Consider the following 13,086-nt stretch of genomic DNA (forward strand, 5'->3'; position numbering starts at 1 on the left):
GGCCAGTGACTCCTCCTTGTTTTTCTCATTATTTTCTCCGGCCTTGCCGCCAAAAGTGGGGCCTGGCCGGAGGGGGCGGGCAACTCCACTAGCTGGAGTGTCCTGCTGGGTTGGCACAAAGGAGGTGAGCCTTTGAGGCTCACCGCCAGGTGTGACAATTCCTGCCTGGGGGAGGTGTTAGCATCTCCACCCAGTGCAGGCTTTGTTACTGGCCTCAGAGTGACAAAGGCACTCTCCCCATGGGGCCAGCAACATGTCTCGGTTTGTGGCAGGCTGCTAAAACTAGTCAGCCTACACAGATAGTCGGTTAAGTTTCAGGGGGCACCTCTAAGGTGCCCTCTGGGGTGTATTTTACAATAAAATGTACACTGGCATCAGTGTGCATTTATTGTGCTGAGAAGTTTGATACCAAACTTCCCAGTTTTCAGTGTAGCCATTATGGTGCTGTGGAGTTCGTGTTTGACAAACTCCCAGACCATATACTCTTATGGCTACCCTGCACTTACAATGTCTAAGGTTTTGTTTAGACACTGTAGGGGTACCATGCTCATGCACTGGTACCCTCACCTATGGTATAGTGCACCCTGCCTTAGGGCTGTAAGGCCTGCTAGAGGGGTGTCTTACCTATACTGCATAGGCAGTGAGAGGCTGGCATGGCACCCTGAGGGGAGTGCCATGTCGACTTACTCGTTTTGTCCTCACTAGCACACACAAGCTGGCAAGCAGGGTGTCTGTGCTGAGTGAGAGGTCTCCAGGGTGGCATAAGACATGCTGCAGCCCTTAGAGACCTTCCTTGGCATCAGGGCCCTTGGTACTAGAAGTACCAGTTACAAGGGACTTATCTGGATGCCAGGGTCTGCCAATTGTGGATACAAAAGTACAGGTTAGGGAAAGAACACTGGTGCTGGGGCCTGGTTAGCAGGCCTCAGCACACTTTCAATTGTAAACATAGCATCAGCAAAGGCAAAAAGTCAGGGGGCAACCATGCCAAGGAGGCATTTCCTTACAGTTCATAAGTTGGGACTACAAAGAATATGTCTAATAATAATTAAAGGGTTTAACATTAAGAAGGTACTTGGCATTTCTGGGACACTAATTATAAACCATTAGCTTGCAGACTCTTCATGCGGATGACCCTCTGACATGGGACTTTATGGCACGACGAGAATTGGAGATAGATTGCCTTCCTTCGGCAGAACATGCATCAAAACAAACAAAAGCATTGGATCTGGATAGGAAGGAGCAGCGTTGCTATGCGGTTTATGAGACGGCAGTCAGCACTGTATCAACAGGTATGGCTATAAAAGTAAATAGTGCAACTATTGGCATTTCCTGAAATGTATTGATATTTGCAAAACTTAACAGGAGGCAGCACATGTTGCCTTCAAGCATTTTCAGTTTCTCCTGTAGTCTCATAATTTCCTTTATAAGTGGTGAGACATTCTAATGTGTGGTGCAATACTAAAAAATCGCTAAGTAAATAAACAGTGTCCTCCTCCTAGAAACTAAGTGGTATTCACATTGAAGCTTAAAGGCACCTTGCTTAGTCTATTTGTAGACGGTCAGATTGAATATTAAGGTTCCTGGCATCTTTCTGCACAAGAAGCAAAACTTGTTGGTCTTTAGAATGTACATATATGCCCTTCATAAAATTAAGGAGTAATACAGTAACTCAGTATTTTCCCAGGTGCTTTAGAAATGTGATTTGAACTAAGTTTTGCACAAACTGCAGTCACAGAAGATGTAAACATAAAATAATTTATTTAACTGTCCTCCTTACATTTGCTTGAAAAAATGCTGTCGCTTGTGAGGCATTTTGTTTACTTAAGGGGGCTTAGAGCTCTCCCATTGCTTACCATTGGTTAGCTTCATGATCACTCATTTCCTTGCTTCTCTGTGGTCAGCGTGTGCCTGTTTCACTTCCTCTCTCTGTTTTTCCTTCCACTGGAGCATTGCCCTAGTACTACTTCCTTGCCCCGTGTCCTTCCTCTAGTCATGCTTTCAGACATACCTTCTTTTACTTGGAGCACTCCACAACAGCGCATATTTTCAGGCCTTCTCCCACCTTCACATCCTGCTCCATGTTGTTGCTTGCACCCGCTCCTTCCGCATTATTGCTTGCACCTGCTCCCTCCACTTTGTTGCTTGTCCCGTCCTCCCCAACGCCCCCAACGTTGAGGCTTGCCCTATCCCCCATGACTGCTCCTTTGTTATTGCTTGCTGCTATTGTTGTTGCTTGCCCTGTCCCTCAGCACCCCCCCCATATTGTTGCTTGCCCTGCTCTGTTTCACTCTCATCCTACATTATTGCTTAACCTGACCCTCCTGCTTCCTCTCTTCGTTGCATTGTTATTTGTCTATCTTTCAGCTAGGAGGTACAGAGTCACTCTAAAAGAAAAGACATTGATAAAGCCTCTAGCTTTCACATAGGCAAGACCTATTTGATTTGCCAATATCTGTTTTTTATGTATGTTAGGGAATCTATTTTATACACTGATTCCACAATATGTTAGGTTGATACTTTTTGAAATATTTTTACTTCTAGACCTCTGTGTGTGTATCATTCGTGCTGTACATCCTTTCTACATGGCTGGCTTCTCTAAAATGTGTTATCACTTGAAAATCCATTTCCTTCTGTTTTTTAAACGCAGCAGTTTATGGCTTATTCTCTGAGGTTCGCCAATGATCTCAACTCATCCCAGATTCTGTTTTTCAGCCAATTAGTGAGTCTCAAAGAAGGGCTTCTGACGTTTGACTCTTTGTGGAAGTTTAATCCTTATATGCTGTCTTGCCTTACTTGAATTTTTTTTCACTTTCACTTTGACTTTTCCACGTAAAGGGTACAAAAAATAATGTTTCAGCTACCGGTTCTACAAATTAAAGTGGCAATTGACTTCTGTCAGGACTTCTTTCTGGACAGCTAGGGACCTCACTGCTAGGTATTTAGCACGTTTTCATTGTAGTCATTCCAGAAAATGATATGCTACATAACATGTGGCATTCTTTGGATTGAAGTAGTTTCTTCCACCTTTTCAAAGAAACATTGTCCTAACAGATAACATAGCAGCCATGTTTTATCTGTAAAAGCAGGAGGGAGTCCAACCTTTTCTTTCTGGGACAACTAGCTGTTCAGCTGTTGGATTCAGGGCTTGAAAAAACAGAAAGGGCCAGATGTACAAAACCGTGATCGTAAAGTACTGGTCACAAATTTCAACCAGTTATTTTGTGTCCAGTGTGAAATTTTGTGAACCAACCTATGTACTAATGTCATTTGACAAAATTCCCGCCTACCATGTCAATATTCCTGTGGTAGGTTGCAACCTGCAACACTAAGTCCTAAAATGGGTTTTGTACTTTACAAAATTATTTTTATGGTCACACACTCAGACTCAGCGTGTTTGTGACCACAGAAATACTTTGTTCATTAGGCCCAAAGTTACTTATGTGTAAATCTAGTTCTCTTTTGTGGGAATACTCATCAAAGTCCAGAGCACTGAATAGTCCTGCCAACATGTGGGATCCCGAGCACTTTGTTTTTGACCATGTCGAATATATACTTCTCTTTACAAAAAATAAAACATTTCGAAATGGCAATGTAGGGTAGTGTAGCCCATAGGCTGCCGTTATACAGATTGAAAATAGAGCTGTGCCTTTAAGAGTAGATAGTCCTCCTGTATCCCATCATGCATAGCAAGAGGCAGTTGCCTCAGTTCTTTTTTCTGGCTCCTTCTGACAGGACACTGAAGCATTGAGCTCCACCTATTTATAGTTTTAAAAAAAAACTAAATTTCACACAAATCCTTTGGACTTCACTCTCAGGATCACAGGTCTCCTCGCTCCCACCCTAGGCATTCCTCTTCATCCATAAGAGATTACTCTCCGACGTAATCTGACTCCCCGTCTCTGAGAGTTTCACCTATAGATGATGTGAATACTTTTCAGGAGGCATTAATTCACAGTGATACCAATCTTAACATCCCCCTGGCAGTACCCACTCCAACAACCTCTATCATATTTGAGACATTACACCAACGATCTTCGGCTAGGCCATTACTACAGTTGGTCCCAGGGCTACTTGAACCGGCAATGGACATTTTTCTAACACCGTCCACAACCAAGACTGCACCTTTCAGACTCTTAAAGAAATAACGTCCTCCTCTCCACCAGACAAGGAGAGTAAAAAGATTGATGCCGCAGGCCGCAAAGTTTGCTCAACATCAGCAAGGTAAGTAAATCACTTACAAGTCTCAGGTTTGGGTCCAAGGTAGCCCACCGTTGGGGGTTCAGAGCAACCCCAAAGTTACCACACCAGCAGCTCAGGGCCGGTCAGGTGCAGAGGTCAAAGAGGTGCCCAAAACGCATAGGCTGCAATGGAGAGAAGGGGGTGCCCCGGTTCCGGTCTGCCAGCAGGTAAGCACCCGCGTCTTCGGAGGGCAGACCAGGGGGGTTTTGTAGGGCACCGGGGGGGACACAAGTTCACACAAAAAGTACACCCTCAGCGGCACTGGGGCGGCCGGGTGCAGTGTAGAAACAAGCGTCGGGTTTTCAATGTAAATCAATGAGAGATCAAGGGATCTCTTCAGCGTTGCAGGCAGGCAAGGGGGGGGCTCCTCTGGGTAGCCACCACCTGGGCAAGGGAGAGGGCCTCCTGGGGGTCACTCCTGCACAGGAGTTCTGTTCCTTTCGGTGCTGGGGGCTGCGGGTGCAGAGTCTTTTCCAGCCGTCGGGAAATGGAGTTCAGGCAGTCGCGGTCAGGGGGAGCCTCGGGATTCCCTCTGCAGGCGTCGCTGTGGGGGCTCAGGGGGGACAACTTTGGTTACTCACGGTCTCGGAGTCGCCGGACGGTCCTCCCTGAGCTGTTGGTTCTCCACCAGTCGAGTCGGGGTCGCCGGGTGCAGTGTTGCAAGTCTCACGCTTCTTACAGGGAGTTGCAGGGGTCTTTAAGTCTGCTCCTTGAAACAAAGTTGCAGTTCTTTTGGAGCAGTGCCTCTGTCCTCGGGAGTTTCTAGTCTTTCTTGAAGTCTGGCAGTCCTCAGAGGATTCAGAGGTCGCTGGTCCCTTGGAAAGCGTCGCTGGAGCAGGTTTCTTTCGAAGGCAGGAGACAGGCCGGTAGGACTGGGGCCAAAGCAGTTGGTGTCTTCTGTCCTTCCTCTGCAGGGGTTTTTCAGCTCGGCAGTCTTCTTCTTCTTGTAGTTTCAGGAATCTAAATTCTTATGGTCAGGGGAGTCCTTAAATACTAAATTTAAGGGCGTGTTTAGGTCTGGGGGCTTAGTAGCCAATGGCTACTAGCCCTGAGGGTGGGTACACCCTCTTTGTGCCTCCTCCCAAGGGGAGGGGGTCACATCCCTAATCCTATTGGGGAATCCTCCATCTGCAAGATGGAGGATTTCTAAAAGTTAGAGTCACTTCAGCTCAGGACACCTTAGGGGCTGTCCTGACTGGCCAGTGACTCCTCCTTGTTATTCTCATTATTTCCTCCGGCCTTGCCGCCAAAAGTGGGGGCCGTGGCCGGAGGGGGCGGGCAACTCCACTAGCTGGAGTGTCCTGCGGTGCTGGCACAAAGGGGTGAGCCTTTGAGGCTCACCGCCAGGTGTGACAGCTCCTGCCTGGGGGAGGTGTTAGCATCTCCACCCAGTGCAGGCTTTGTTACTGGCCTTAGAGTGACAAAGGCACTCTCCCCATGGGGCCAGCAACATGTCTCGGTTGTGGCAGGCTGCTGGAACCAGTCAGCCTACACAGATAGTCGGTTAAGGTTTCAGGGGGCACCTCTAAGGTGCCCTCTGGGGTGTATTTCACAATAAAATGTACACTGGCATCAGTGTGCATTTATTGTGCTGAGAAGTTTGATACCAAACTTCCCAGTTTTCAGTGTAGCCATTATGGTGCTGTGGAGTCCGTGTTTGACAGACTCCCAGACCATATACTCTTATGGCTACCCTGCACTTACAATGTCTAAGGTTTGGCTTGGACACTGTAGGGGCACAGTGCTCATGTACTGGTGCCCTCACCTATGGTATAGTGCACCCTGCCTTAGGGCTGTAAGGCCTACTAGAGGGGTGACTTATCTATACTGCATAGGCAGTGTGAGGTTGGCATGGCACCCTGAGGGGAGTGCCATGTCGACTTACTCGTTTTGTTCTCACCAGCACACACAAGCTGGCAAGCAGTGTGTCTGTGCTGAGTGAGGGGTCCCCAGGGTGGCATAAGATATGCTGCAGCCCTTAGAGACCTTCCCTGGCATCAGGGCCCTTGGTACCAGGGGTACCAGTTACAAGGGACTTACCTGGATGCCAGGGTGTGCCAATTGTAGAATCAAAAGTACAGGTTAGGGAAAGAACACTGGTGCTGGGGTCTGGTTAGCAGGCCTTAGCAAACTTTCAATTCAAAACATAGTGTAGGAAGTTGGCTCTGTATGTGCTATTTCAAAGTAAGGAATAGCATGCACAGAGTCCAAGGGTTCCCCTTAGAGGTAAAATAGTGGTAAAAATAGATAATACTAATGCTCTATTTTGTGGTAGTGTGGTCGAGCAGTAGGCTTATCCAAGGAGTAGTGTTAAGCATTTGTTGTACATACACATAGACAATAAATGAGGTACACACACTCAGAGACAAATCCAGCCAATAGGTTTTTATATAGAAAAATATCTTTCCTTAGTTTATTTTAAGAACCACAGGTTCAAATTCTACATGTAATAGCTCATTCGAAAGGTATTGCAGGTAAGTACTTTAGGAACTTCAAATCATCAAAATTGCATGTATACTTTTCAAGTTATTGACAAATAGCTGTTTTAAAAGTGGACACTTAGTGCAATTTTCACAGTTCCTAGGGGAGGTAAGTATTTGTTAGTTTTACCAGGTAAGTAAGACACTTACAGGGTTCAGTTCTTGGTCCAAGATAGCCCACCGTTGGGGGTTCAGAGCAACCCCAAAGTCACCACACCAGCAGCTCAGGGCCGGTCAGGTGCAGAGTTCGAAGTGGTGCCCAAAACACATAGGCTAGAATGGAGAGAAGGGGGTGCCCCGGTTCCGGTCTGCTTGCAGGTAGGTACCCGCGTCTTCGGAGGGCAGACCAGGGGGGTTTTGTAGGGCACCGGGGGGGACACAAGTCCACACAGAAATTTCACCCTCAGCGGCGCGGGGGCGGCCGGGTGCAGTGTAGAAACAAGCGTCGGGTTCGTACTGGAAGTCAATGGGAGATCTAGGGATCTCTTCAGCGCTGCAGGCAGGCAAGGGGGGGGGTTCCTCGGGGAAACCTCCACTTGGTCAAGGGGGAGGGACTCCTGGGGGTCACTCCTCCAGTGAAAGTCCGGTCCTTCAGGTCCTGGGGGCTGCGGGTGCAGGGTCTCTCCCAGGCGTCGGGACTTTAGATTCAAAGAGTCGCGGTCAGGGGAAGCCTCGGGATTCCCTCTGCAGGCGGCGCTGTGGGGGCTCAGGGGGGACAGGTTTTGGTACTCACAGTATCAGAGTAGTCCTGGGGTCCCTCCTGAGGCGTCGGATCTCCACCAGCCGAGTCGGGGTCGCCGGGTGCAGTGTTGCAAGTCTCACGCTTCTTGCGGGGAGCTTGCAGGGTTCTTTAAAGCTGCTGGAAACAAAGTTGCAGCTTTTCTTGGAGCAGGTCCGCTGTCCTCGGGAGTTTCTTGTCTTTTCGAAGCAGGGGCAGTCCTCAGAGGATGTCGAGGTCGCTGGTCCCTTCGGAAGGCGTCGCTGGAGCAGGATCTTTGGAAGGCAGGAGACAGGCCGGTGAGTTTCTGGAGCCAAGGCAGTTGTCGTCTTCTGGTCTTCCGCTGCAGGGGTTTTCAGCTGGGCAGTCCTTCTTCTTGTTGCAGGAATCTAATTTTCTAGGGTTCAGGGTAGCCCTTAAATACTAAATTTAAGGGCGTGTTTAGGTCTGGGGGGTTAGTAGCCAATGGCTACTAGCCCTGAGGGTGGGTACACCCTCTTTGTGCCTCCTCCCAAGGGGAGGGGGTCACAATCCTAACCCTATTGGGGGAATCCTCCATCTGCAAGATGGAGGATTTCTAAAAGTTAGAGTCACCTCAGCTCAGGACACCTTAGGGGCTGTCCTGACTGGCCAGTGACTCCTCCTTGTTATTCTCATTATTTTCTCCGGCCTTGCCGCCAAAAGTGGGGCCTGGCCGGAGGGGGCGGGCAACTCCACTAGCTGGAGTGTCCTGCTGGGTTGGCACAAAGGAGGTGAGCCTTTGAGGCTCACCGCCAGGTGTGACAATTCCTGCCTGGGAGAGGTGTTAGCATCTCCACCCAGTGCAGGCTTTGTTACTGGCCTCAGAGTGACAAAGGCACTCTCCCCATGGGGCCAGCAACATGTCTCGGTTTGTGGCAGGCTGCTAAAACTAGTCAGCCTACACAGATAGTCGGTTAAGTTTCAGGGGGCACCTCTAAGGTGCCCTCTGTGGTGTATTTTACAATAAAATGTACACTGGCATCAGTGTGCATTTATTGTGCTGAGAAGTTTGATACCAAACTTCCCAGTTTTCAGTGTAGCCATTATGGTGCTGTGGAGTTCGTGTTTGACAGACTCCCAGACCATATACTCTTATGGCTACCCTGCACTTACAATGTCTAAGGTTTTGTTTAGACACTGTAGGGGTACCATGCTCATGCACTGGTACCCTCACCTATGGTATAGTGCACCCTGCCTTAGGGCTGTAAGGCCTGCTAGAGGGGTGTCTTACCTATACTGCATAGGCAGTGAGAGGCTGGCATGGCACCCTGAGGGGAGTGCCATGTCGACTTACTCGTTTTGTCCTCACTAGCACACACAAGCTGGTAAGCAGTGTGTCTGTGCTGAGTGAGAGGTCTCCAGGGTGGCATAAGACATGCTGCAGCCCTTAGAGACCTTCCTTGGCATCAGGGCCCTTGGTACTAGAAGTACCAGTTACAAGGGACTTATCTGGATGCCAGGGTCTGCCAATTGTGGATACAAAAGTACAGGTTAGGGAAAGAACACTGGTGCTGGGGCCTGGTTAGCAGGCCTCAGCACACTTTCAATTGTAAACATAGCATCAGCAAAGGCAAAAAGTCAGGGGGCAACCATGCCAAGGAGGCATTTCCTTACACAACCCCCCCCCAAACGAAAGAGGATGAGACTAACCTTTCCCAAGAGAGTCTTCATTTTCTAAGTGGAAGAACCTGGAAAGGCCATCTGCATTGGCATGGGCAGTCCCAGGTCTGTGTTCCACTATAAAGTCCATTCCCTGTAGGGAGATGGACCACCTCAACAGTTTAGGATTTTCACCTTTCATTTGCATCAGCCATTTGAGAGGTCTGTGGTCAGTTTGAACTAGGAAGTGAGTCCCAAAGAGGTATGGTCTCAGCTTCTTCAGGGACCAAACCACAGCAAAGGCCTCCCTCTCAATGGCACTCCAACGCTGCTCCCTGGGGAGTAACCTCCTGCTAATGAAAGCAACAGGCTGGTCAAGGCCATCATCGTTTGTTTGGGACAAAACTGCCCCTATCCCATGTTCAGAGGCATCAGTCTGCACAATGAACTGCTTAGAATAATCTGGAGCTTTGAGAACTGGTGCTGAGCACATTGCCTGTTTCAGGGTGTCAAAGGCCTGTTGGCAGTCCACAGTCCAGTTCACTTTCTTGGGCATTTTCTTGGAGGTGAGCTCAGTGAGGGCTGTCACAATGGATCCATATCCCTTCACAAACCTCCTGTAGTACCCAGTCAAGCCAAGGAATGCCCTGACTTGAGTCTGGGTTTTTGGAGCTACCCAGTCCAGAATAGTCTGGATCTTGGGTTGGAGTGGCTGAACTTGGCCTCCACCTACAAGGTGTCCCAAGTAAACCACAGTTCCCTGCCCTATCTGGCATTTGGATGCCTTGATAGAGAGGCCTGCAGATTGCAGAGCCTTCAAAACCTTCCTCAGGTGGACCAGGTGATCCTGCCAGGTGGAGCTAAAGACAGCAATATCATCAAGATAAGCTGTGCTAAAGGACTCCAAGCCAGCAAGGACTTGATTCACCAACCTTTGGAAGGTGGCAGGGGCATTCTTCAAACCAAAGGGCATAACAGTAAACTGATAATGCCCATCAGGTGTGGAGAATGCTGTCTTTTCTTTTGCTCCAGGTGCCATTTTTATTTGCCAGTACCCTGCTGTCAAGTCAAAGGTACTTAGAAATTTGGCAGCACCTAATTTATCAATGAGCTCATCAGCTCTCGGAATTGGATGAGCATCTGTCTTGGTGACAGAATTGAGCCCTCTGTAGTCCACACAAAACCTCATCTCTTTCTTTCCATCTGTGGTGTGAGGTTTGGGGACTAAGACCACTGGGCTAGCCCAGGGGCTGTCAGAGCGCTCAATGACTCCCAATTCCAGCATCTTGTGGACTTCCACCTTGATGCTTTCCTTAACATGGTCAGACTGTCTAAAGATTTTGTTCTTGACAGGCATGCTGTCTCCTGTGTCCACATCATGGGTACACAGGTGTGTCTGACCAGGGGTTAAGGAGAAGAGTTCAGGAAACTGTTGTAGGACTCTCCTACAATCAGCTTGCTGTTGGCCAGAGAGGGTGTCTGAGTAGATCACTCCATCTACTGTACCATCTTTTGGGTCTGATGACAGAAGATCAGGGAGAGGTTCACTCTCTGCCTCCTGATCCTCATCGGTTACCATTAACAGATTGACATCAGCCCTGTCGTGGAAGAGCTTAAGGCGGTTTACATGGATCACCCTTTTGGGGCTCCTGCTTGTGCCCAGGTCCACCAAGTAGGTGACCTGACTCTTCCTCTCTAGTACTGGGTAAGGGCCACTCCATTTGTCCTGGAGTGCCCTGGGAGCCACAGGCTCCAGAACCCAGACCTTCTGCCCTGGTTGGAACTCAACCAGTGCAGCCTTTTGGTCATACCAAAACTTCTGGAGCTGTTGGCTGGCCTCAAGGTTTTTGGTTGCCTTTTCCATGTACTCTGCCATTCTAGAGCGAAGGCCAAGTACATAGTCCACTATGTCCTGTTTAGGCTCATGGAGAGGTCTCTCCCAGCCTTCTTTAACAAGGGCAAGTGGTCCCCTTACAGGATGACCAAACAGAAGTTCAAAGGGTGAGAACCCTACTCCCTTCTGTGGTACCTCCCTGTAAGCGAAAAGCAGACATGGCAGGAGGACATCCCATCTCCTTTTGAGTTTTTCTGGGAGCCCCATGATCATGCCCTTTAATGTCTTGTTGAATCTCTCAACCAAGCCATTAGTTTGTGGATGGTATGGTGTAGTGAATTTATAAGTCACTCCACACTCATTCCACATGTGCTTTAGGTATGCTGACATGAAGTTGGTACCTCGGTCAGACACCACCTCCTTAGGGAAACCCACTCTGGTAAAGATACCAATGAGGGCCTTGGCTACTGCAGGGGCAGTAGTTGACCTAAGGGGAATAGCTTCAGGATACCTGGTAGCATGATCCACTACTACCAGGATATACATATTTCCTGAGGCTGTGGGAGGTTCCAGTGGACCAACTATGTCCACACCCACTCTTTCAAAGGGCACCCCCACCACTGGAAGTGGAATGAGGGGGGCCTTTGGATGCCCACCTGTCTTACCACTGGCTTGACAGGTGGGGCAGGAGAGGCAAAACTCCTTAACCATGCTGGACATATTGGGCCAGTAGAAGTGGTTGACTAACCTCTCCCACGTCTTGGTTTGTCCCAAATGTCCAGCAAGGGGAATGTCATGGGCCAATGTTAGGATGAACTCTCTGAACAGCTGAGGCACTACCACTCTCCTAGTGGCACCAGGTTTGGGGTCTCTGGCCTCAGTGTACAGGAGCCCATCTTCCCAATAGACCCTATGTGTTCCATTTTTCTTGCCTTTGGACTCTTCAGCAGCTTGCTGCCTAAGGCCTTCAAGAGAGGGACAGGTTTCTTGTCCCTTACACAGCTCTTCCCTTGAGGGTCCCCCTGGGCCTAAGAGCTCAACCTGATAAGGTTCAAGTTCCAAAGGCTCAGTTCCCTCAGAGGGCAGAACTTCTTCCTGAGAAGAGAGGTTCCCTTTCTTTTGCTGTGTTGCAGTTGGTTTCCCAACTGACTTTCCTGTTCTCTTGGTAGGCTGGGCCATTTTTCCAGACTCCAGCTCTACTTTTTCACCCTGTGCCTTGCATTGTGCTCTCGTTTTCACACACACCAGTTCAGGGATACCCAGCATTGCTGCATGGGTTTTTAGTTCTACCTCAGCCCATGCTGAGGACTCCAGGTCATTTCCAAGCAGACAGTCCACTGGGATATTTGAGGAGACCACCACCTGTTTCAGGCCATTGACCCCTCCCCATTCTAAAGTAACCATTGCCATGGGATGTACTTTTCTCTGATTGTCAGCGTTGGTGACTGTGTAAGTTTTTCCAGTCAGGTATTGGCCAGGGGAAACCAGTTTCTCTGTCACCATGGTGACACTGGCACCTGTATCCCTCAGGCCCTCTATTCTAGTCCCATTAATTAAGAGTTGCTGTCTGTATTTTTGCATGTTAGGCGGCCAGACAGCTAGTGTGGCTAAATCCACCCCACCCTCAGAAACTAGAGTAGCTTCAGTGTGGACCCTGATTTGCTCTGGGCACACTGTTGATCCCACTTGGAGACTAGCCATACCAGTGTTACCTGGATGGGAGTTTGGAGTGGAACCTTTCTTGGGACAGGCCTTGTCTCCAGTTTGGTGTCCATGCTGTTTACAGCTATGACACCAGGCCTTTTTGGGATCAAAGTTTTTACCCTTGTACCCATTGTTTTGTGAAGAGGCTCTGGGCCCACCCTCCTGTGCAGGTTTTTGGGGGCCTGTAGAAGACTCTTTACTATTTTTAGTTTTGGTTGTCTCATCACCCTTCTGCTGGGGAGTCTTTGTGACCCCTTTCTTTTGGTCACCCCCTGTTGAAGTCTTGGACACCCTTGTCTTGACCCAATGGTCCGCCTTCTTTCCCAATTCTTGGGGAGAAATTGGTCCTAGGTCTACCAGATGCTGATGCAGTTTATCATTGAAACAATTACTTAACAGGTGTTCTTTCACAAATAAATTGTACAGCCCATCATAATTACTTACACCACTGCCTTGAATCCAACCATCTAGTGTTTTCACTGAGTAGT

General features: G+C 48.8%; 1 protein-coding gene across 1 annotated transcript in view; it reads left to right on the top strand.

The window, feature by feature from the left end:
* Positions 1 to 13,086, top strand: part of UTP6 (UTP6 small subunit processome component) — a 369,699-nt gene that overhangs the window by 177,867 nt on the left and 178,746 nt on the right. Inside the window, exon 11 of the mRNA XM_069199997.1 lies at positions 1,111 to 1,292. Coding sequence (XP_069056098.1) covers positions 1,111 to 1,292 — 182 coding nt within the window. The remainder of the gene's footprint in view (positions 1 to 1,110; positions 1,293 to 13,086) is intronic.

The sequence above is a fragment of the Pleurodeles waltl genome, chromosome 7 (assembly GCF_031143425.1).
Source record: "Pleurodeles waltl isolate 20211129_DDA chromosome 7, aPleWal1.hap1.20221129, whole genome shotgun sequence".
NCBI lineage: Eukaryota > Metazoa > Chordata > Amphibia > Caudata > Salamandridae > Pleurodeles > Pleurodeles waltl.